Raw genomic sequence first — 25,101 nt, forward strand, 5'->3', positions numbered from 1 at the left:
GATTTATTCCGTATAAAATGAAGGGTTGCCCCCTCCTCAAAACCTTGCTGTTTATGCTAAAGCTATTAGCACTTTTAAAAAATCTTCCTATTCTAATTAAACCCCCGTGTTTCAGTACATACTCTTAAAAAATTTGGACACCGTCAAACTTTAGCGTAAACAGCAAGGTAATCAGGAGGGGGCGATCCTTCATACATGGAGTTATTTTTAAAATTTTGAATAATTTGGAATAAAATATGGAATGGTTTTTCAAATAATGCCGGTAAATGTTGCTCACCCTCTATGAAATAAACCCCTCCCCCTCACGGAAAACTACCGTGGAAATTTCTTCCAACGTGATGTGCACCCCCCCCCCCGTCAAATTGTTTCCAGACAGTTCCATCCTCGCTGAGAATACCCCCTCCCAGTAAAATTGCTTGCGGGCGATTCAGCCTGAAAAACTTTCCTAAGCATTCTTTTATTTGAATAAGACTAATTTCTAATCAGTTTCTCGATCACTCTAGAAAAGCCCCCTTCCGGGGAAATTATTTCCCGGAAGTCAAACCACGCGGAAAAAAGCGCCTGCATAATTCCCCCAGAACATCTCGACATGAAAAATTTGGCAAAGAGAATGTAAGACAATTAAAAAGAATTTCGTATAGTAATTCTGTCAAATCCCACCAGTGTAATATTTCCACTGGATATTCAGCCCCCAGAAATTTCACTCCCCAAGAAAGATTCTCCCTATAGAAATCTACCCTAAGCACACCCCCCCCCCCAATAAAAATGTCTGTATACTTTCCAATAACAAATAGTATACGTAGACTTTGGACGAATTCCATAATTTGCAGGCCTCTCCCCACAAACTGTGGGGGGTCATTTTACACCTAAAGACATGATTATTTTATTTTTCAACTATACTGAACAAAATGTATTATCCCAAAGTTTTGATCAGATAATTTTTGGGGAAAATGGACGTATGAAGGGGCCCTTTTTCACTCCAATTTTTTGGTCACTTAAAAAGGGAACTATAACTTTTGATTTCCGTTCGAATGCACCATCTCCCAATCTTCTAGGACTATTATATCGATACGATCAACCCTGAAAAAAAAAAAAAAAAAAAAAAAACACAGGCATTCGTGATCTGTCTTCTGACAAAAGTAGCAAAATTCCACATTTTTGCAGATAGGAGCTTTATACTTCTACAGTAGGGTCCGCTAGTACGCCAAATCTGATGGTGTGATATAAATATATATATATATATATATATATATATATATATATATATATATATATATATATATATATATATATATATATATATATATATATATATATATATATATATATATATATATATATATATATATATATATATATATATATATATATATATATATATATATATATATATATATATATATATATATATATAGCGAACGCGTAAAAACGAAATATATATATATATATATATATATATATATATATATACATAAAATATAATTAAACATATACATGTTATATAAACTTATGGGAAAGTTGGGAACACCGTAAGATTTTCGGAAGGAGAGTCCTCTCCCCAAAGCCCATCTCCTCCGAGGCGATTGGAGCTTGGCGCCCATAGATCTGCAACTGAACATTTCTTGTAAAATATAAAATACGTGTTCCGCATCATGTAATACTTAACCCATTGGCAGTGTTTCCCCCATTTTCAAAGTTGACTTTGTTATCTGTTTCTCCATTAGATTCATCTCGAACCCCTTTTTTTAAACAATTAAAGAAAACAATGTTTCTTGGCAGTATATGCACTTTTGTTAGCCAAGAAATTTTTACAGAAGAATTTGCCAGAATTCTTTCTCCCTTATGAACAAAGTAAACATTATATTATTTTCTTATTAAATAATTAAATAGTTTTTCTTTTCGTTTTTTTTTGGAGGGGGGGAGAGGGGGGGCTCTGGAGGTTTGAAATCTTTGCAAGAAGTGGCGTATCGTACTATGAGCCGTATCATATTGAGTTTTTTTCAAAAATATTGTTGTTGTTTTTTCTTCTGATCGAAGAAAGAAACAATCAAATCAAATAGTTCGTGGTAACGAACTGTAATGAGCGACCCGGCTCAATAGTAACCGAAACTCTAAGAAGCGGAATTTTGTTATCAATAGATAGGGGTGCTACCATTTCGACTAACCGTCACAAGGACTAAACGTCATAACATCCGAAATCCGTCAGAACCACTAACCGTCGCAACATCTAAAAATTTTTATAAATTTATAGAATATTAATAAGTATATAATAGTTTAGAAACAAATTTCCGCTATATATTTGCACATCAGGGGCGGGGGGAGGGGGTAAAGCAAAGCATATATTAAATACGTAACCTAACCTATCAGATACCTTTTCTCTCCTAAACCCCAAAAAACTAAAGTTTTTAAATTTTAGATGTTATGACGGTTAGTGGTTCTGACGGATTTTGTTGTCGATGTTATGACGGATTTTGTCGACGTCCTGACGTTAGTGCTCCTGACGGTTAGCTGTTATGACGCCTTCCCAATAGATACATAAAAGGAATCGGCTTATTATGCTAATTCCAAATATATAAGATTCATTAAGTTTAGTGCTACAGTTAAAAAATGTGTTCATTGTTTACGTATAGTATTTGTAATTAGGAAGTATGCATGCATTTTTTTGGATGGGAAGAGGACAAATTTTCTGCTGGGGGGACTTTTCAGGGGAGTTTGCGTACTGGAGAAATTTTCCAGAATTCCTATATGAAATTTCTTTAAATGTCTTGCTTTCTCCTTACCGACTCAATTTTACGCGTGGAGTTATTAAGGGTAATTGTCCGGGTTAAATTTTCACCAGGATTGGATTGTCAGAGGATATTTCCGTTGGGAAGGGTATTTTTCCATGGAGGTGGGGCCAGATTTCCTGGCGTTATTTAAAAAACAATAAAAAATCAAATACAAAAAAGTTTTTCAACTGAAAATAAGGAGCAACATTAAAATGTAAAACAAACAGAAATTATTATGTATATGAAGGGGGGTGCCCCCTCCTCACCTCGCTCTTTATGCTAAAGTTTAAATTTTGTCCCAATTCTTTAAAAACGACTCTTGAAACACAAGGGTCGTTTAATTAGAACAGCAAGTAACTTTTTTAGAAGTGTCGAAAAACTTTAGTGTAAAGAGCGAGGTGTTGAGGAGGGGGCAATCCCCCTCGTATACATAATAATTTCTCTTCTTTTTAAGTTTTAATGTTGCTCCTTGTTTTCAGTTGAAAAAACTTGGGTACTATCCCATTATGCGGACCTCTAAAATGTCAAGTTTGGTTAATGCTAAAGAAATAAAATGAATATATAATAATTTAGAAACAAATTTGGGCTATATATTTGTACATTAGGGGGTGGGGGTAAAACATTGTATATATGAAATACGTAACCTATCCTAACCTAGGTCTCTCCCCCCCCCTAAACCCCAAAAAACCACAGTTTAATATCGTATACGCAATGAAAACCTTGCTATCATTGCCTGCTCTACAACAGTTAAGACGTCACAAGACGGGTTTTATCATTGCCAGGGTATAGTGATTACGCTGAGAGGCCCTGATAATGGGATAGAACCATCTTTTCGGACTTAATTATGATTGGACGTCCACAAAAAAAAATACAGCGTGCACGCAGGGTCGTTCAAGGGGGACGACAACCTGGACAAGCTGCCCCGGGCATCATGGCGGGAGGTGCCTCGTATGGGGCTTCTAGAGCTTTTTTGTTTATGTTTGATTCGAGAGGGGGTGCCATAATTAAATTTTACCCGGGAACCCCTAGCCTTGGAAACGGCCCTGTGCTAATACATCAGGCTCAATTAATCTACAGTCCATTTTGAACAACGAAATATTCATGGGCGCACATAAGCTGAATTCCAGGGGGGGGCAAACCTCGTCTAATTGGCACTTTTAATGCTATATAATAGAAATCTCAGAACAAAAATATAAAAATAAGGCAGCATCATTCAGACAGGGGGGGGGGGCGCCCCCCCGTATGGGCGTCCATGGAAATATTTAAAAGTGCTGAATCAAATATAGAGAATGGAAAGATAAGATATTAGACCTAATCACACTCCCTCCCCCCTCATCTTTTTTTATTATTTATGAGTTAGTTTTGAACTTGTATTTGTATTTTCTCTCTCCTTTACAAGCCAGGGAGAGTTTGTGGGGATCAGTGCAAAATTTTGTGTTTCTTGATTTCAGTTTTTTTAAAATAAGAAATATGTCTTATATGATTTTATTTCGTAAAAATGAAAAAAAACAGTTCACTAGAATAAATTACAGCCTTTATTAGCTTCGACATTCTATTTGGAAAACACCCCTTTTAAATACTGTAAGCGTTGTCAAAACTTACGTTTAAATTTCTGTAATCAATCAAGAAGGGAATGACACACCGTCAACGATATGGAAAAAATATGAAAATATTTGTAATATTTACGATACAAAAATGTCAAATGCTACAAAGATTTCTTGCAGAAATTCAGTCACATGCAGCAGGCTATCCCTGGAGGAAAATACGCTCGTGATAGTTGAAACATAGAATTCTCAAAAGTTTAATATTTCCGTATTTTTTGTATGTATAATCAAGCATTGAGCAATTAAAAAAAATCGCTAAAGCAAATCAGCTATAAACCAAGACCGTGTCCAGGAAGGGGGTTTGACGCCCCCCCCCCCAACTTCAGTCCAACTCGTAAAACCGTAACGAAATTCCATAGAGGAACAAATGAATTGGAAAAGGAAACAGAACAATAGACAAAACATACAACCAAACATATCATCTATGAATAGACATAACATACAACCAAACATATCATCTATGAACTAAATCGGAATAAAAAACTAAACACTGAAGCCCTTAGTTGGCAAAATAAAATTCAGAAGAAATTATAAACACATCTGATATTACTACTACTATCTCACTGCGGCACCAAGCCACCTGGGGCCAACACAGCAACGTACGCTCCTCCTCCGTCCCGATCTATTCAAAGCCTCACTCTTTACAGCCTCCCAAAAGTTTTCCTATCCACCAAGTTTTTCCTCACAAGACCCTTCCGTTCCATTAGGGGACGACCTGCATTTCGTTTGACCGGTACTGTTCTATTAGCTGCAACCCACGCGAGAAGTGAAGTTTGGTTAATGCTAATGAAATAAAACAAAATATGATGAATATACAATAGTTTAGAAATAAGTTTGGGCTATATATTTGCATATTAGGGGGCTGGGGTTAAAGCATAGCATATATTAAATACGTAAACTAACCTAACCCAGGTACCCTTTCGCCCCTAAACCCCAATGTTTAAATATTGTGCAAACCACTGTTCGCAATCTGGGCATAGGATTTTTCCGTTGAAAGAACCAGTTTGACTAGTTTCTTTAGCATCTTCCCTTACAATATATCGCGTCGGTTGCAGCTAATAGAACAGTACCGTTTGACCCTAGACGGTTAGCCGACAAGGACAATCTTTGGCCATCGGTCATCCTTCATCCACAGAACGTGTCCTAGCCTGCTGTAACACATAACCGGGGCTGGATTTAAAGCTTTGCCGCTTCTTGGCCCAAGCGTTCTTGCCCCTCCGTTTTAGGGAGATTTTCAGGAAAATCCCGGAAAATTTTCGGGAATTATTATTTTTTTTTTAAATAAGAATGAAACTTAACAAAATACATACATATATAAACCACGAAAAACAAAGTCTATCAACTAAATCTTCTAGCCTGCACATGAACTTTTAAAGGCAAGGGAACCCAATTGTAGCACCATTGAAAAGAACTCAACAGCAGATTAGCCTTAGAATAGAACCTTGGTGCCCCTCTTGATACCATATGACTAGGGAACCCGGTCATACCCAAAGGAAACTAAATAAACATTGAGCCTTTCTAATACTTCTGGTTATTATCGCCTGTCACAGCCCCATTTCAGCTAGGACAAGATGAGAACACGCATAAGCCTATGGACAAACAAATAGATAGATAAATCCAATGATAATCGTGAAAAACAACATGTCTATGGCAAGTAGGAAGGAAAAGATGAACAACCATTCGCCTGTATAGGCTACAACAAGGCGTCCTAAGCGTTAAAATGGAATAATTTAAACCAAAAAAACTTAAAAAACGAAGGAATAAAAAAAAAAAAGAATTAAAGAAAAAACGGCACTACTGTACTAAACGCACTCTTTTATATACTGTAATGCAAACCAGTCACGAAATAGACCGAGACGCGTCATGAAAAACAGGTTTACGTTGCCTTGTGGGATATAAACAAAGGCAAGAACTATATTCAAACTGTTTTTTTTGGGGGGTTTAGGGGGGAGGTACCTAGGTTAGGTTACGTATTTAATAAATGCTATACTTTACCCCCACTCCACCCCTAATGTGCAAATATATAGCCCAAATTTATTTCTAAACTATTGTATATTCATCCTATTTTATTTTATTTCATTAGCATTAACTAAACTAGCACTATATAAAAGAGTGCGTTTAGTACAGGAGTACCGAAAAAACAAACCAATATATGCACTGCAAGGCCGTACCCAGGGTTTTTGATCGGGTGGGGGAGGGGGAGGTACAAAAAAATTCACAAAATGCATCATAAAATTTGCTTACATGCGCTTTTCTTACTTTATTACGAGTCAGACAAAGATTTGGACGAAAGGGGGGGGGGGTTCAAACCTGGTAACCCCCTTCCCTGGGTACGGTCTTTATGCAGTTGTTACTCCATGTTTTTTTTTCTTCTTCTTTTTTTAATCAGTCTTGATTTAAATCATACCTTAAAGACGGAATGATCCACCTGCTATTTTTTAGACTGTCCCAAAAGAAAATATCAATATGCAAGATGCGAACCCAGTTTCCCAGTATGAAAAAAAAATCTCCTTTAAGCCTTTTCCTGCTGTTACACTTCTTTATCTCCAGATAAAGCAGATCGAGAATAAGAATCCTCAATCCCTCAAAGCTAGCATTAAAAATTAGATAGGATGTAAAATACGCCCCTTTTCGGGCACACAATTTACTATTCTCTACTAAGTTCATTCTAGAGCCATACAAAAAATAAATTTCCCGCTGGTATATTTTCTAACGTTATACTTCTTCATCCCCAGAAAAAATTCCTTAAACTTAGAATCCTCTGCCCCCCCCCCCCAAAAAAAAACTAGAATTATAAACTATGTAAAACGTAAAATACGTCCTTTGGTTTAGGACACAACAATTGTGGATTCTCTGTTAAGTTCATCCTAAGAGCCCTCCAAACTAGAATTATAAACTATGTAAAACGTAAAATACACCCTTTCGTTTCGGACACAATAATTCTGGATTCTCCATTAAGTTCATTCTAAGAGCCATGCGAAAAGCATATCTCCCACTGGCACGTTTCCCAACATTAAACTTCTTCATCTCCAGAAAAACTACCTTAAACTTAGAATCCTAAACCCCTCCAAACTAGAATTATAAATTATATAAAACTTAAGATACGGGCATACCAATTTGTGGATTCTCATCAAAGTTCATTCTAAGAGCAATACGAAAAACAAATCTCCCGCAGGCATGTTTTCCAATGTTATGCTTCTCAGAAAACCTACATCTGAAGCTTAAAATCCTCAATCCCTGAATTATAAATTATATACAACGTAAGATACGTGATTTTGTTTTGGGCACAACAATTTGTGGATTTTCTACTAACTTTATTCTAAGAGTCATGCGAAAAACAAATCTCCCGCAGGTAGATTTTCCAACGCTATACATCTTCTCTCCAGAAAAAGCACAAATTGGAATGTTCAGTCTCCCAGAATACCAACTTGTAACAAAGGGTAGGTACATCCTTTAGTTCTGGGAACAACAACTTGTGGATTCCCTACCAGGCTCATTGTGAGAGCCACTTGATTAAGCCCAAACCTTAATGATGGCATGACTCGTTACACCCTCTTTTGAGCTACCCCTAATAAAATGTCAGCACACAAGTTGCGTTCTAGTATGAAACCTCTCGCTGGCCTGTTTACCAATGTCACATTTGTTTACCGCCAGAAAAAGTACACCATCAAATAAGAATCACAACTCCCTCAAAGCTAGCATATGGATATCAATTAAGTTTGCATTGGGAAGAGAACAATTTTATCGTTTGGCTTGGAATCAAATTTTTCGGCCGAGACGTAATGGCGCTGTAATACCATCATACGATTTTGTGTTGACAAAAGTATAATTAAGCGAAAAAAGACAACAAACCACTACTTTGACAATGTAATATGATTTATCAGTATCGGCGGTGAATTATCAAGAGCGAAAAAGTACAAAAAATCCTAAAATAAGTCATTTAATTCTAGAATTAAACATGTTTATATATAAATAGCAAGGAGCACAGAAAAATTTTAACGTATTTCCATAATAGAATTTAAATCTATAAAAAGCATGAATAAAAAAATAAACCATGAAAATATGTGGAAATTAAAAAAAAATTCACAGGAGCCTAAGCTAAGCCACATCTACAACGATGGGATGGGGGGGGGGATAGAGGACTAGCCGACGGTCCTTTTAAATGTCTTAGCGTCCATTTTATCCTTAGCCAACTGGGTAATTTTTATGCGGCACGTGAGGTATGCGTAATTTTTAACCCACCGTAAAGGCGCGAGTAAAAAAAGATATACGAGGGGTAGCAGAAAAATCATTGGAAGCAGGCCAGGGACAGGGCCCTCTCCTTATTTTGAAGATATGCAGATTCAACGAAAGGCAAGTAGTGGCGTCAATTTACAGAAATATAGGTGGGGGGAGGGGCGGGGAATATAGCGTACTTTTTCAAATCTAGGGGGGAATATAAATGTGTTGACAAAAGTATAATTAGGTGAAAAAAGACAACAAATTAGTACCTTGACAGAGTAATATGATGTATCAGTACCGAAGTTAAATTATGATGAGGGAAAAATTAAAAAAAAAAGTACTAAAACAAGGATTTAATTCTATAATTTAAAAAAATTATATATAGATAATAAGAAACACGGAAGAATTTAAACGTATTTCCAAAATAGAATTTAAATTTATAAAAAAAAACATGAATGCAAAAATTAATCATGAAGACGTACGGGAATTCCATAAGAGCATAAGCTCAGTCACATCTAAGACGATGGGATTGGGGGATAGAGGGCTAGCGGACAGTTCTTTTAGATGTCTTTGCGTCCATTTAATTCTAAGTAAACTGGGTAATTTTAGGTAATATGCAGCACGCGAAGGATACGTAATCTTTAACCCACTGTAAACGCACGAGAAAAAAAAAAAAAAAAAAATAGGTAATAGGTAGCAGAAATGGCGTCCCTGGTCTCTGCTTGTTTTCAAAATATGCAGGTTCAACGAAAGGGAAGTAGTGGCATCAATTCGCAGAAATATAGGCAGGGGGATGCAGCTTATTTTTTTAAATGCAGGGGGAATTTGTGTCTTAGGAGTTTTTTTCAATGAATAAACCTAAAAAAAACGCGTTTTTTAATGAAAATACTACCACCACCACCCCCAAAAACAAATATTTCAAAATCCAAAGGGGGTAAGGTTCTGAGGCTGCAAACGCTCCCCAATTAACGCCACAGAACGACAGTGTAGATCCTAACGTAGGAATGGGGGGGGGGGATAGTATATCGATAGACGACAGAACAGGCTACTTAGCAAAAAGCTAAGAACCTCCAACTTTTAAGAATTATGGACCTTACCCCAAAAAAAGGATTGGTTTCATCAAAGGTCAGTAAAGAACGCCTTTCCCAGTTTCACAGAGAGCGATAACTATTCTTGGTTCTTGTCTAGAATCCGGTAGAAAGACTGCATCAAGAAAGACCGAGATGCTACATGAAAAACAGGTTTTCTATGCCTTGTGAGGTGTTTCTCACTCCGTGACAAAGAGTTAAACTTTAGTGTTTTGGGGTTGAAGGGGTAAAAAAAGATACCTAGGTTAGGTTACGTAGGTACACTTATATTAAACGGTCTCTTTTATATAGTGCTAGTTCTAGTTGTTCCCTTATTTGCACATTAGGGGGGGGGGGCAAAGTATAGCATATATTAAATACGTAACCTAACCTAACCTAGGTACCTCCCTCCCCCTAAACCCCAAAAAACCAAAATTTAAATACAGTTCTTGCCTTTGTTTATATCCCAGAAGGCATTCTAAACCTGTTTCCATCACGCGTCTCAGTCTATTTCGTGACTGGTATGCATTGCCGTAGATAAAAGAGTCCGTTTAATAGAACAATACCGGTTACGTATTTAATATATGCTATGCTATACCCCCACCGCCCCTAATGTGCAAATATATAGCCCTAATTTGTTTATAAACTATTATATTTTTATCCTATTTTGTTTTATTTCATTAGCATTAACAAAACTTCCCTTCTCGCGTGACTACCGGATTCTAGCCAAGTACCCCTTTCTTTTCTATCGTGAATTGTAATCAAGACTAGAGGTTCCCTGAATCGGGGGGGGGGATCTGTTTTGTCATTGGAACTCCCATAATTTTTAAGACCAAAAAAGGCAGTTAGTTTGCTTTGAGACTCATTTAACAAAATCCTTTGATAACTCCAAGGCTTAGACCTATGTACTGATTAAAATAATCGGAAGCAATACCTCATATCGAAGTTCCATCCCCAATACTCGAAAGAAATAAAAATGAAACTAAACACTATAAAACAAATCCAAACTCACTATTTTGAAGATGTTGACAGCTCTTGTTCAGTTCTTCGTCTGACTCTGTACCAGAATCTATATCAGATTTGATTTCCTAAATGAGAAAATATATGAGACTCTTTGCACATGGCCATAGCTCCCAAATCGCTGGCTCTGGGAACCAAGTACAAAAGAAAGAGAAAATTTAAGTTCTATACTAGCAACGAAATCCACGGATAAATCAATGACTTCATCCTTTATTCAGGCGTTATAATTTAAGAATCTAACATGTGAAGTAAAAGATTGTGAAATTATACCGCAAAACTAAAAACTAAATCTCACGGCTATAAAATAATATAAATTACGACCTCTTTACAGATGGTTATATCTAAACCATGATATTTAACGGAGTTTAATTTTTGCACTAAAATAAATAATTGATGAGCTGTCTGCTTAAAAAAAGAGAACCAAACAGGAAATCAACGGGGGGAGGGGTATTCAGTGCTTCCACTATCCTCAAAATAAGTCGGCTTTCCCTGAATTTCTCCGGAAGAAGATTGTAATTAGAGAGTAGTCGAAGCTTGATATGATCACCCTTCGCAAAAAAAAAAATAATATAAACACATCCTGTGACCATTCTTTTAGGGAATAAATAAAAGAAACTATTTTTTTCAACTGAAAGTAAGGAGCAATATTAAAACTTAAATCCAACAGAAATTATTACGCATATGAGGGGGTCCACCCCCTAGTCAATACCTCGCTCTTTACGCTAAAGTTCGAATTTTGTTCGAATCACAAAGGCCGTTTAATTAGAATAGATAGCTCTTTTGAAAGTACAAAAAAAACATTTAGCGAGTTATTGACTAGGGAGTGAACCCCCTCATATGCGTAATGCTGGGAAATCCGGCGCCCCCTTCATAGAAATGTCCCTTCCCCCATGAAAACATCTTCCATATAAATATCCTTACACGTAACCCCCTCCTCTGACCCCCCTCCCCACCAGAAGAAATCCCTCCAGAAAACATCTGTATACTTCGCAATAACGAATACTATATGCAAACAATGGGCAAAGTTCATAATCTACAGCCCTTCCCCCGGGAACTGTGGGGGGTGAAGTCATCCTCAAAGAATTATTTATTAGATTTTCGACTATGCTGAACAAAATGGATATTGCAAAATTTTGATCAAGTGACTTCGGGAAAAAATGAGCGTGGGAGGGGGCCTAGTTGCCCTCCAATTTTTTGATCACTTAAAAAGGGCACTATAACTTTTAATTTCCGTTCGAATGAACCCTCTCACGAAATTCTAGGACCACCGGATCGATACGTTCACCCCTGAGAAAAACAAACAAACAAATAAACACGCATCCGTGATCTTTCTTCTAGCGAAAAATACAAAATTCCACATTTTTGCAGATAGGGGCTTCAAACCTCTACATTAGGATTTTCTTATAGCTGAATCTGATGTGTGATTTTCATTAAGATTCTATCACTTTTAGGGAGCGTTTCCCCCTTTTTCGAAAATAAGGAAAATTTTTCAGGTTCGTAACTTTTGATAGGCAAGACTAAACTTGCTGAAACTTATGTATTTGAAATCAGCATAAAAATCAGATTCTTTTGATGTATTTACTGGTATCAAAATTCCGTTTTTTAGTTTCATTTACTATTAAGCCGGGTCGCTCCTTACTTACAGTTCGTTACCACGAAATGTTTGAAAACACGAAATACCGTATTTTTGGATATGAGACTATCTTCAACTATTAGGCCTTCAGACATTTTGAATTTGACGGTTAAAATTTTGGTACTTGTTAATTAGCCAGAACACACTAAGTTCTTGAACTGAATGCAAGGTCTGAGAAAACTAAAAATTGTAATTAGAGAATCATATCAATGATCACCATTCGCAAAAAAAAAATAATAATATAAACACATTCTGTGACCGTCCTTTTAGGGACTAAATAAAAAACATAAGTTTTTTCAACTGAAAGTAAGGAGCAACACTAAAACTTAAAACGAACAGAAACTATTACGCATATGAGGGGGTCCACTCCCTAGTCAATACCTCGCTATTTACGCTAAAGTTCGAATTTTTTTTCGAAACACAAAGGCCGTTTAATTAGAATAGATAGCTCTTTTGAAATTAATAAAAAAAAAATTAAAAAAAAAAAAAAACTATAATCTGGGCTATATATTTGCACATTAGGGGCATAGGGGGAAAAGTACTTGGACAGCGTGAAGTTAGGAAACAATTCTTAGGCTACTTCATAATGTGCAGAATAATTGGAGCTAACACATTTTGCATGCAGACCCGCTATACCCCCCTAATTTGCAAATATATAGCCCAAATTATACAAGTCCAATGCATTTTATCACCCGTCACTTGTCTTTGTGGCTATCAAACCGGTTTTCTCAGATCTTACATTCAGATCATGGACTTTAGTGTGTTCTGGCTAATTAACAAGTACCAAAATTCCTACCAAGACAATACCACTTTTGGGCATACTTGCCAAATCACGTATAAATTTTTTTTCGCCTTTTAATGAAATCTACTGACAGTTACTGACTGTAATGAGAAATACTCCCTTGCCTTCATGCTTTAAGCATAAAAAAGAAAAGGAAAACGGAAACTATCTTGTGATGATGTGGAAGCAGCCGACTGATTGTAAAAGTACCAACGAGAAGTACTGGCTTAATCTACCAGTTGTTAGACCTCTCATTATTGGCCAGATGTTATGGACACTTCGAATCAGTGTATATAAATTATATACAGTATAATCAGGACTCAGTAATATTTTTATTTGTCAACTACAGTCTTGGAGCGCATAAAAGCTCCGCCCTTATACCCGTAAGCCCACAACTCCTCTTATTTGATCTGCCATCAGCAGTCCAGTGTATACTACCCTGGAACATGTATTTTGTACATTTAAACTTTCTCAAAATGCCTTTAAAACCAACTCGAGACTTTGCAACCTACTTGTAATTTCTAAAAAAAAAATTTAATAATAACATTACACTACTAATTACTGATTTTCATATATGTATTGGAATAAATTAATTTAAAATTAGATTCTTTAAAGTTTAGTGTTACAAAGGTGAAGCCAAGTTTCGCGTTCAAGAGATGACTTGTCAACCCGTGAAAAAATCTAATGTTGCTTATGTTTTTACGTTCTCAGGAGCACTTGCATCTCGGTCCGGCTTTGTATAATGGTTGACATACGGAATGATTCTACTGTAGGCATACATATCTATCTACAGTAATTCGAATACAGGAAGATACAGAATCTAAATCATGGCTAGTTTTTTTTAGCAGGAATTTGCTTTGATTCAAGACAGTCGTATTTTAAAAAAAAAAAAAAAAAAAAAAACGTAACAATAACCATTCAAAACCATGGCACTAACGTTTTTACTAACAAATGAAAAACATTTAATGTAAACGTTTATATGAATATAAACGTTTTAAATGCATAATAATAATGTAATTTTTATATAATTATAGTATAAATAATTAAGTTAAATAAATAATTAAATAATTAATAATTAATTATTTTTAAAATAATATTTTTAAATAATTAAAAAATTAATAACTAATAATAATTGATTAAATAATTAAATTATAAATATATAATAATAATAATAATAATATAAAATAATAAATAATAATGAAAAAAGTTTTTAGGCCTACCCCCAATTTTTATCCACCTCATTAAAACTGACATTTCTAGGTATTAGCTTCGAAGATGAGATTTCTTGTGGACTAACTATTGGCTGACAAACGCTGGAGCTAATATGGGCAAAAAAAAAAAAAAAAAAAAAAAACAGCGGCACATAGTATTTGGAGTTTCTTGGCATTTTTTCAGTGCAATAATAAGGCAAAATTAGTGTCATTAGTGTAACTGTCCAAATTAGTATAGTAACAAGTGTCTGATCTCAGTTTCTGAAAAACAAATAATTAAAGAGCTTAAAAAAAATGCAAAGAGACACCAAACACGAGATGTTTTTTTTTTACACTAGCAACAGTTTCCACTTTTACATGTCCACCATATTTTTTGGATAACACACACAGCCACATGTTTCTGATCTTGGAAAACTCCCAAGGACTTTAAAACACAAAGATTTCAAGTAATCTGAAATTGAACATATAATACCATCTGCAGAAATGAATTTGCTATTCCTAAAGATGAGATAACGGCAAACACCTCTCCAGCGGGGTTGCCACCTATAGCACGAAAGTGCTATTTTAGAACTATTTTATTATGTGTAGCACCGTAGCACGTGCTCAAGGTATTATTTTATTTTAGCACTATTTTAGCACTATTTTATTTTAGCACTATTTTAGCATTATTTTAGCACTATTACAGTCTATTGTTTTTACTATAGCACCGAAAATCGCTTTGTAGCACGCAAATGTAGCACTTTATGAACTGACCGCTGTGGCAACCTTGCCGACTAGTAATTTATCAAGCCAGTGAAGCAGACACGAAGACAAAAAAAAAATGAAAACTTTTGGAAAAAATAGGAAAAGCATGGATTTCCATATTTTTTTACGAAGGGGGTGTACTACATGTGCCCAAAGCACCACCCCCCCCCCCCCCTACTTCAGCGTTGGCAACTTCAGAAAAGATAATTTTCGGCTAAGGTCACTCAAAAGATGTAACGTATCAAAATAAGTAAAAAAAAATCATAAAAAAACTTAAAAAAAATACGTTCCTGTTTTTACTTTTGTTCAACCAGTTGTGTACCTACAGGATGGCCAAAATAAATTATTACGAAATTTTCTGTTTTCTTATCATTACTAACTGTACAAAAAGAGGATATTTTGGAAAATTTTCAAAACAAAAACGACGGATTTTCAAAGGTTGGAAAACAAAAACACAATTAACTATCTTAAGAACTAAGTAGAACGCCAAAAATATTTTAACAAATTCATAGAATCTGAGATTAAATGTAGACTGCGAACCTCGAGGGGGCACCCACTTTCAAAAATCAAGTACACCCGATGGCGCGTACCAACCATGGCGGGCGTGTGCCAAAAGCAGCTGTAACTGTGCCAAGCGTGGTGAACTGTGCGGGATGCGTGGTGTTCTCAGATATACGCCAGGTGGCGGAAAGTGGGTACCCCCTCTAACAAAAAGTTTATCAATAACGCTTGAGTTACCACAGTAATTTCTTCCTAAAATTTTGCTATATCAAGAACGATCGATTGCTGTCAGTGAGGTCTTCGAATGAAAAAAGTCGTGATAGAATTAGCCACAAATTTCAATTCAAATTGCGGGATAGCCGATATAGCTCTTTCGTTAGTTAAATATGGGATGCTTCAGTATTAAAGGTGACAAATTCTGTTTTTTACACTTTCAAAATGTCTCGGCCATTTTCAAAATGCCTTTCATAGTTAGGCCTAAGGGTTTAATCTGACATTTTAAAATTTCTGAAATAACTATCAAATTCTGTTCGCTGATCTGCATTCATTAAAGGAATGAGAGAGCAATGAAAGTTTAATCATACTTCAACCATACTGATTCATATTATCCTGCTAATCTTCCCTTTGAGGACAGCTTTGTAAACAGTTTTTGGCAATTAAATTAGATATGTGAAAATGTTACATGCGACCTTTAAGTGCAACAGCACCGATTTGTTAGTCCCTTTATGAACGGAGGCGGTTTTAGGGGGGGGGGGAAGAGGGGTCACTTGCCCTGGGCACAGAAATGTTAGGTGCACGAAATTTCAAACTAATAATCTAACGGTTATAACCATTTTGTATTTTTTTAATTTTATCTTTATTAAAATGAAGTAGAGGCCGCAGTTGCCAGAATTTTGTTAATAAATGAATTTTTTTTTAATTTGGCCTGAAAATTTTTGGGAGACAGAGGGAACGGCGCTAACCAAGATTTTGCCCCGGGTGCAAGAGAGGCCATAACCACCACTATTTATGAATTAATTATAATTCCTTTATGCATTAGCTGAGGCATTGCAGTATTTGCTTAAGCGTCCAGAAGACTTGAAAAAAAAAATTCATAGCAAGAGAGAACAGGCTTGGACCCGAATACCTTCGACTTCCATAAAAATACCGAAACTTTTTTAATTTCGCAACTTTCTTTAATTTTCCACATAATTGCTTGTTTTCGCGCCTTTTCTCGGAATTATATCCTTTTCGCCGTCCCGAAAAAAATTCCGCTCCAATACTTACAGAGAGCCACACCCATCTAGGCTTGTTAATGTTTTCTCAGTGTTTACCAAAAATCGTCATATTTTTCATAGCAACTTAGTCTAAAACTTTTTACTGGTCTAGCGCTAATATACGCGGCTCGATTTTCATCAACATCGTCATCAAATTCCTTAAACTTACTTCTTATTTTGACTTGGCTCTATTTAATACCGATCCCGCTATTTCAGGGTATCACTTATGGGGGAGGGAGTCCCCCTAGATTTTCAAATATACCTTTTCTTGGAATATTTTCATTGAAAAACGTTTTTTTTTTTGAATTTTCAAAGAAAAATAAGAAAAAAAAACCTAGGTTTTGAAAAATGCGCCACCCTCGTATTTCCGTGAATTGGCGTCACTCCTCTATTTAATTTCTATCCTCGATTGCTTCATCTAAAACCACTCGTATAACCCTCCGTCCTTAATTCAACTAGCAATTAAAGGGGAATAATCATAGACTTTCTATATTCAATGATGGAATAGAAAGCTATAACAACCACTAATGAAAATTTCAAGAACTGTAGTCTTTTGTATTTTCACAATGTATTCCAGCTGAACAAATTTCTCTTTTCTGTAAAAAAGCACTATCTTTGATATAGGGCTTTTAGGAACACGCCAGCGAATATTGAAACAATATCAAAATTCTTAATACTAAAACAATGGAAAAGAGAATTTCCTTCCCTAGATTTTGAAAAATACCTTCTCTTGGATTTTTTTTTTATTGAAAGATACCTTTTTTGGTTTATTTATTGAAAATACTTAAAAAAGACCAAAATCATCTCCCCTTACATTCCGAAAAATACGTTTACCCCCCCCCCTACATTTTTGCGAATGACACCACTGCTCTATTTAATGTTTTTTTTTTCCCCGATTGCTTCCTCTAAAACCGCACTTGTGACTCCTCACCCTTAACTGAATTAGCAATTAAAGGGGGAATAATCATAGACATTATTTCTTTAATAATAGAATAGAAAGCTACAACACGAGTGTCTACATCAGGAACCCTACGACGATAACCCCTTGCCGATATTTAGTCAAAAGCAAAAACTGAAAGATCTCCTTTTAAGGGAATACGGTACAATTGGGCAATGATCCACTAAAAATATATATAATAATAACAGCTAGATTCTGGGATTGATGCCTTTAAGGATTTTTTTTTGTTCAATAAAAAAAAACAATAAAAAAAAAAATTGATACCGGAGAGAATTTATATATGGAGAGAAGGCAAGACCTTGGACAAATATTTTCAAAATGGAGGATGTCGTTTAAATCCAGAGAAGTTGTGTCTGTCCAATTAAAAAAAAAAAAAATAAAAAAAATAAAAAAACATAAACTATCTCAGACCGTTTCAGAGATACAAAAATTTCAATACTTATTAAAAATAAATCTTAAGTGAAAAAAAGGCCATTGGAGGTGAGGTTGATGGCCTTCATCTTGGGCCATGCTTTTTTTTAAACCAAATATTGTAGACAGCCAGTGTTTCCTGAATTTAAACATTGTAATTCAATCAAAACTGAGATCACGAAGTCAATCTCAAATATTTGTGGACTTCTTACTATCAATAATTTTTTTTTTCAGATCTGTCAATGCCTTATTTCTGAAAGGCACTTTTTCAGTAGTTCTTGAAACATGGTTTTAGCAATGTCTTGGAACCAAAAAGTCAAGAGACCAATAGTTGGAATAAGTCATAATAAAACAGACATCCTGTCTATTGCTACTCACATTCTTAGCCTTTGGTTTTGATAGTTTCTTGGCAATCAAATAAAAGGTTTCAAGCATTCCAAAGATGACGTAGCAGGGTAGGGGTATTCCTCTAAGTCATATTTGAAAGTTCCCTTTAGGAAAATGTTGAATATATCCAGATGTATATACAGTCAATTCTTAGTAAGGGTACCGGAGGGTTTGTCAATAAAGGAGGTTGGTCAGTAACCACTAAAATACAATTTTAGCCGAAGCTTTCTCAGATATTGCTAGGGGGTCCCTTAGAACAATCTTAGGATAAATCCCCCCTCCAGAACTGCCCTGTTTCCAGGCATGATGACATCCATTTAAGGCAAAATAAAAAACGATTGGCTTTAAAATATTATTTTTTTTTGCTAAAAATCGGCTAGAACAACCATTTCAATAAGCAAATTTTTTAATGAAAAATACATGACAGATCAAGTCTGTAGCACAGGGCAATAACACCATGCCTGGCTTTTAAATGTTGAAATGTCTGGCATGTTAGGCTACCAGGCTTATGAAATCGATTGGAGCTATTTCAATCCCTGCATCTTACACTGTTACAAAAAAAAGGCAGGATAAACATGAACTAGGAACAAGGTCGTATCAAGCGGGGTGGGAGGGGGGGGGGTGTACCGATTTGACTTCCCCCGAAATTTTATTCCGAGTCGCAAAAAAGTAACAAAATGCTGAGTTTTGTATAAGTTTTTTTGTCAGCCACCCCTCTCCCACCGAACAAAATCCTGGATACATCCTTGACTAGGAACTCGTTTTCATTTCATTCCTCTCTTGTTAAATTAATAAAATGGCACGTGTCTCTTTTTCCATCAGAATAGCCCTTGTTTTCTCGTCGAAGGTAGACTAAACATTTTATGGAATAGCCTAGCTAGCTTAATTCTAGCGTAAATTTTTAAGCCAAGACACAAACAGATAAATCTAAAAAAAAAATCAGGCAGAATTGATGAAAACAGTGCTTTTACTATATTTTTACTTTATGTAATTGGAAAGTATCCACAATACCCAGCCAATCCCTAATCTGAAAACAGTCACGTGATGATACACCCGAAGCGAGTATTTTCAGGAATGATTTTATTGTCAGTCAGTAGGTTCTTGGGTACTTGTTAGAAAGTAAATATAAGTTTTTTTTTCTTTTTTTCAGGTGAAGACTAAACGCAAGCGAGCATTTTTCATTACAGGGGTTGCACAGAGTTAACACATATCATTAAAAGATGACAAATTTTATACTTAGTTTGGTGGGTATACCCTGTTTTCCCTGTATACCCTGTAGGGGCTCTTATTTTAGAGGGGCGGGGAGGAAGGTAATCGGAGCTAAAGCTTTGTCTTTGAACGGAGTTAAATTTTTCTTATAGACTCTTTGGCTAGGTCAAGACTGGATTAATGAAAACGTTACTGAGGGAAATTAAGCACTTCGTAATTCAAAAGAATAAGATAAAGATATTAATGTCAATATCGAGGATAATGTCAAAGAATAATGCCAAACATACTAATGTCAATTCAGTCAAAGATAACGCCACAAACTAGTGTCAAAGACATTAGTTTTTTACATAGTTTTGCGCAGATTTTTAGAGAGACAGAATAGTTCAATCGACAGACTAAAACTTTGCGTTTGGAGAACGGAGTTTTTTTGTGCTTTTTTTTTTTTTTTTCATCCGACAGGATCTTTGAGAATGATTTGCAGAAAACATTACTGAGCGGGATTAATCACTTGTTAATTCAAGAGAATAAATCAAAGGTATTATTGGCAATTATGTCAAAAAATAATGTCAAATATATTAATGTTAATAATATCAAAGATAATGTCAAAAATATTTAATTGCTTTATAGTCTTGCGCAGATACTCTTTGGATAGAAAGAATGTTTAATCGACCGAAGCTGGTCGAAAACCTTCAGGAACATGGCCGACAAACAAACGAAGGGCTATCGCATTATGAAGTCTTACGGACCTTTCGCATTGAAAACATTAGACTTTACAATAAGTTCAATACCAAGAGTGTTACGTTTTATTTTACGCTTTCTTATAAATTCATCTCCATTCATATTGAAACTGTTCCCTTCACATTGTAACGCTACTTTTTTTTATAATTCATTAAAATCAACATAGATGATGATCACAATCGTCATCCGCAGAAACAAACTTACCAAACGTGGAAATAAAAAACGGTGACGGTGAACACGATTTGGCGCTCGCTGCTGCAGCTATCCTTGCGGAGTCTAATCAGCAAGAAAGTATGTGGTCAAATTTCTTATATTTTTCGCAAGGGTCTGTTTTTAATTTTCTTTACTGTAAATATTTTGTTGTTACTTTTCTTTCAGTTTTTTTCGTTAAAAGCAGGGTCCTTAGAGCTATACAAATATTTTCTAGCTTGTACAAACTCAATAATTTTTTATCAAAAAGATAATTTGTGCCTCGTAAATATAAAATTGTTTAGCTTTTTCCGTGAAGATTTTTGTGTTTCGTTCCGTCTTACGGTTATGTTAACGTAAGGTTATGAAAAAAGTTAATAATTCTTGCAGAATCCACAGTGAAGGAAAGAAAATAATGCCAAAACGCAACGTAAAGCGCCCTCTTTAAGTTCTGGATGAATTAACGGAAGATCACGTGTAGTTTCGGAGATAGAAAATAGTATTAAATATGCAACAGACGCAAAAAGTAAACTTATCGTAGTGACCGTATACTGGAGGAGGGATCCCATATCCGCAAGAATAGCCACCCGAGTTCTGGACACAAGTATTAGTAAAATGAGCTAATAAAACATCTAGAAAACAAGGTACTTATTTAGTAGCCGGGCAACACGCGAGAAGTGATCTTTGGTTAACGCTAATGAAATAAAACAAAGTATGATAAAATACAATAGTTTAGAAACAAATTTAGGCTATATATTTGCACATTAGGGGGTGGGGGTTGGGGTTAAGCATAGCATATATTAAATACGTAACCTAACCTAGGTATCTTTTTTTGCCCCTTTAACCCCAAAAAACTAAAGTTCAAATATGTTTCCACAATAGTGAGCAATACCTCACTAGGCAGCGGAAACCTGTTTTTCAATAGGACCTTTGAGATTCTATATGCAGTTCTTCTCGCATATTGCCCGGCTACTAAATAAGTACCGAAAACAATCGCATACCGTTCAGACGCTTAGTCTGTTCAAATTTTGTACATTATTTGAGTTTTTAAATTTTAATTAATGAGTATGTCAAATAACACAAATTGGAAGGATTTATTTTTTTTTTCTTCTGAGAGACGAACTTTATATTGTCCCTTATCAGTTCCCATAATCTTTGCCCCCTTAAGTATACTTCACATCAGTTTCACATAAGAGAGTGTAAATTTTGGTAAAAATTAGTATTTGCGTGCTGTGCCACCCACTTCATTTGGCATGTTTCAGAGTAGGAGGGTTCAGCGTTGCCAACGCTTTGGGACAAATAGCATCCCCTCCTTTGGGGTAGATAGTACCGGTTTTCCAAAATACTGGAAAAATATGATAAGCAAGCAACCTGTATTTCTTCACTCATGTTTCCATGATGTTTTGCAAAAAGAGCCCAAGTATACTTTTTCCAAAAATGAGTTATGTACAGTTGTACACGGTTCGAAAGAACCGAGGGGCTAATAACAGACCGTCGCAGGTGTCCCTTCCTTCATGCCTCCGGCCGTGCCTTCATGCCTCCATGCCTCCGGCACACCTGAAACGGTGTGTTCCTGGAAGCGAAGGAATACAGTTTTATCTTTGGCTTATGGAAAGCGTACGATGCGTTTTTTTACTGCGGCAAACTTTCTCCTCTTGAGACGCTATCTTTAATTGGTCGTATTGTTTACTGCGTTCGACATTGGAGATCCTGGGTCCTAAAAAGTCGACATTATGCTTTGAACGAGAATTTTATTACCACAAACCTTTACCATTGCCTAGAGATAAATATGCATTCCCTATGGACCAGTTGTCCTTCTAACAGCCCCAATCCCCAATCTCATACGGACAGGAATAGTTCACAGATTTCTATTACTTGATGACCAAATAAGGCCCTTGGCCTCTCCAGCATAGCCCTGAGAACCAACTTCTGGGTAGAGACTGGGGATTTGGCGCCTTATTTGAAATTGACTCAGAAAAGGAACTTTAGTCTGTGTTTTTGGAGGCACAAATTGAATATTTGCCTCCCTCACCAATACACCTACGGCCAAGCCCTTTGGAGAAATGTGAGTAGCACTCAAGCTCCCTCCACTGCCGGTCCGAAAGCCAGCCAAAGAATTTAGTGCCTCCGGGCCACGATAAATATGCATTCCCTAGTGCTTCTCATTCGTCGATTCAAACGGCTTGTGCTCGAACGTCTTTTCAAACTCTCCGACATGAATAGCCAACCGTGTGAAGATTTTTTTTTTAGGAAGATGCGGTCTCAAACCAGCACTTACAGTACTGTAATAAACTTTTCGTTCCTCCAACTTCTACATCGAATTCGTCGATATGAAAGTATAACATATTTTGAAGCTCAATATTCTAATGAACAGTTGTCCTTGCCCAAGGCCAAGCGAGTTAGATCAATTGGTGTTGTGTCTGTCAGTTCCGTCCGATTTTTCTTTGCCCTGGAACGATTAAATCAAGCTGCAGCGAGGGTAAGTTCGTATTTAAAGCTAGCAAATAATGGAAACCTTGGTATCCAACGGCATACTTTTTGTTTTCGGTTACAAAGTACCGACTGTTTTTCTTTTTATATTTCACGACATTAACTCAGACGATGACTCAGAGTTAAATACTCTGTCCGATAAGCAAGAAAAGGCTTTCGCGACTGACACTGAATCGGGCTCGGAAAGGGACGGCATCTTTGAAGATTTGCCAGTGATTGCTCACTGTGTGAAACACCAAGTTGAGAAAAATTGGGTTAGTGAGCCTGTGACGAAAATGAAGAATTCTAGGTTTTGTCTTGTCAAGACTTCTGACGGCTCCATAACACCAATAAAAAAAAAATCCACGCTGTTGTGGCATCTGAGGGAAAGCTCTGAGAAATTGAGCAGTGACCGATTAAAACGAGTGATGGTCCAGGGCCGACGAGTAGGACTACGTGTGTCGCCACAAACCAATGCAGAGGTCGGTGTGAAATCGGAATTGCGTATCGGTGAATGGTGCGTTTACAGACCGGTTGGCAGGGGAAAGAGAGTATTAGTCAGGTGGTTCATATAGTTTGGCTGCTTGTCTAGGTCAAGATGCCACTCTTTTGACATGCAGAATTTGGCGATGCCGTTCCCTGACGACATAGGAATTATGTGCCAGTGGTTCCAGCTGAATGCTGATCTTAAATTAACTGCGGCATTGATAGACCAGGGTTACTGTGACTCCAGCCTGTATATCATGCATTCAGCAGAACCCGTTTCTATGGAAATCGGCACCAACATTGTCTTCGGCTTTGGCTAAGACGTCTTCACAAAGCTGAATTCATTTATCCAGAAGAAAGGGTTCCACTTTTTTGATGTCTCAGCATCGCAATCATCATGTTAAAAATGGCACCTAAACCCAAAACTGACCTCAAGACCATAACCACCACCATCGCCAAGATCTGTGTGTCAACAAAAGGACTTTTGTTTAACATTTTTCAGAGGTAGTTGTTATTTTTTTTCCTCCCTCCTCCTCTCCACTCGGTGATATTTTAATACAAAAACATATAAATCTTACAGCTTTATACATTATCATATCACCTAAACTTAAAAAAAAAAATTATTATATACCAGTCAATGTGTTAGTGGACATGAAGGCATACTACCATTTAATTTTTTTCTTGCCAAATATCTATCGCTTCCCCCGTTCCAGTGTGTCCTTCCCCCTCTAGGAGACGCTTTTCCGGTGGCATTTTTACTTCAATTTCTTAAAATTCATATCCTTGAATTTTCACTAATACGAATTCGAATTTTAAAGGTGGTCTTCCAAACGGCTTACTCTTACAACTTTAAAATCTTTTTACACGAAAAAAACTATTTGCTCTCCCGTAGACTGGGTGTCCTCCGTCCACAATAAACCCATTTTTGCGATGGCACCTTTTTCCTTCTTTGTTTTTCAGCCCTTTTTACGACCAACTTTAATCAACAAAAAACAAAATACAACCAACCCATCAACAAAAAAAACAAAAATAACCTTAATACCGACGTGCATGAGGTCACAGAACTGAACAGAATCTTGAACCATGTCTCCTACGGACGAGGAGGCCACCCACGGCGGGCCTGGTCCTTCCAGCTCAAGTGCGTGTACCCCTCGTCCCCCATTTGCTTGAGTTCTTGATATAATTTTATGAGTCTCGAATACATTCCCGAGATCTAGGGCAGCGGAAGCGATGAATACCATCGGAAAACTTGTTATGCTCAATAGAAGACTTAGTAGTGGAAGACTTAGTGTTTATATTTGTGCTAACCGAGCTTAGTTTGATTTACTGAAGCTTATTTGTCCAGTTTCTTAGGGTTGTCATTTGAGCTGTGATTATCGAGATGATTACTGAAACGTAACAATAAATATCTGAGAAACTAGTTATTTTTTTTAGTTGGTTGCTTTACT

General features: G+C 36.3%; 1 protein-coding gene across 7 annotated transcripts in view; it reads right to left on the minus strand.

Moving 5' to 3' along the window:
• The window catches only part of Reph (Regulator of eph expression), a 119,670-nt gene that overhangs the window by 85,930 nt on the left and 8,639 nt on the right, over positions 1–25,101 (minus strand). For all 7 annotated transcript variants that reach the window (XR_016142154.1, XR_016142150.1, XR_016142149.1 and 4 more), the window contains exon 2: positions 10,673–10,748. Coding sequence is in view for 1 of the 7 variants with exons in the window: in XM_089093649.1 (XP_088949775.1) it covers positions 10,673–10,748 (76 nt within the window). In the remaining 6 variants the exon portion in view is untranslated. The remainder of the gene's footprint in view (positions 1–10,672; positions 10,749–25,101) is intronic.

Source organism: Artemia sp. Qi Xiang Cuo, chromosome 8 (assembly GCF_049724085.1).
Source record: "Artemia sp. Qi Xiang Cuo chromosome 8, ASM4972408v1, whole genome shotgun sequence".
Classification (NCBI taxonomy): domain Eukaryota; kingdom Metazoa; phylum Arthropoda; class Branchiopoda; order Anostraca; family Artemiidae; genus Artemia; species Artemia sp. Qi Xiang Cuo.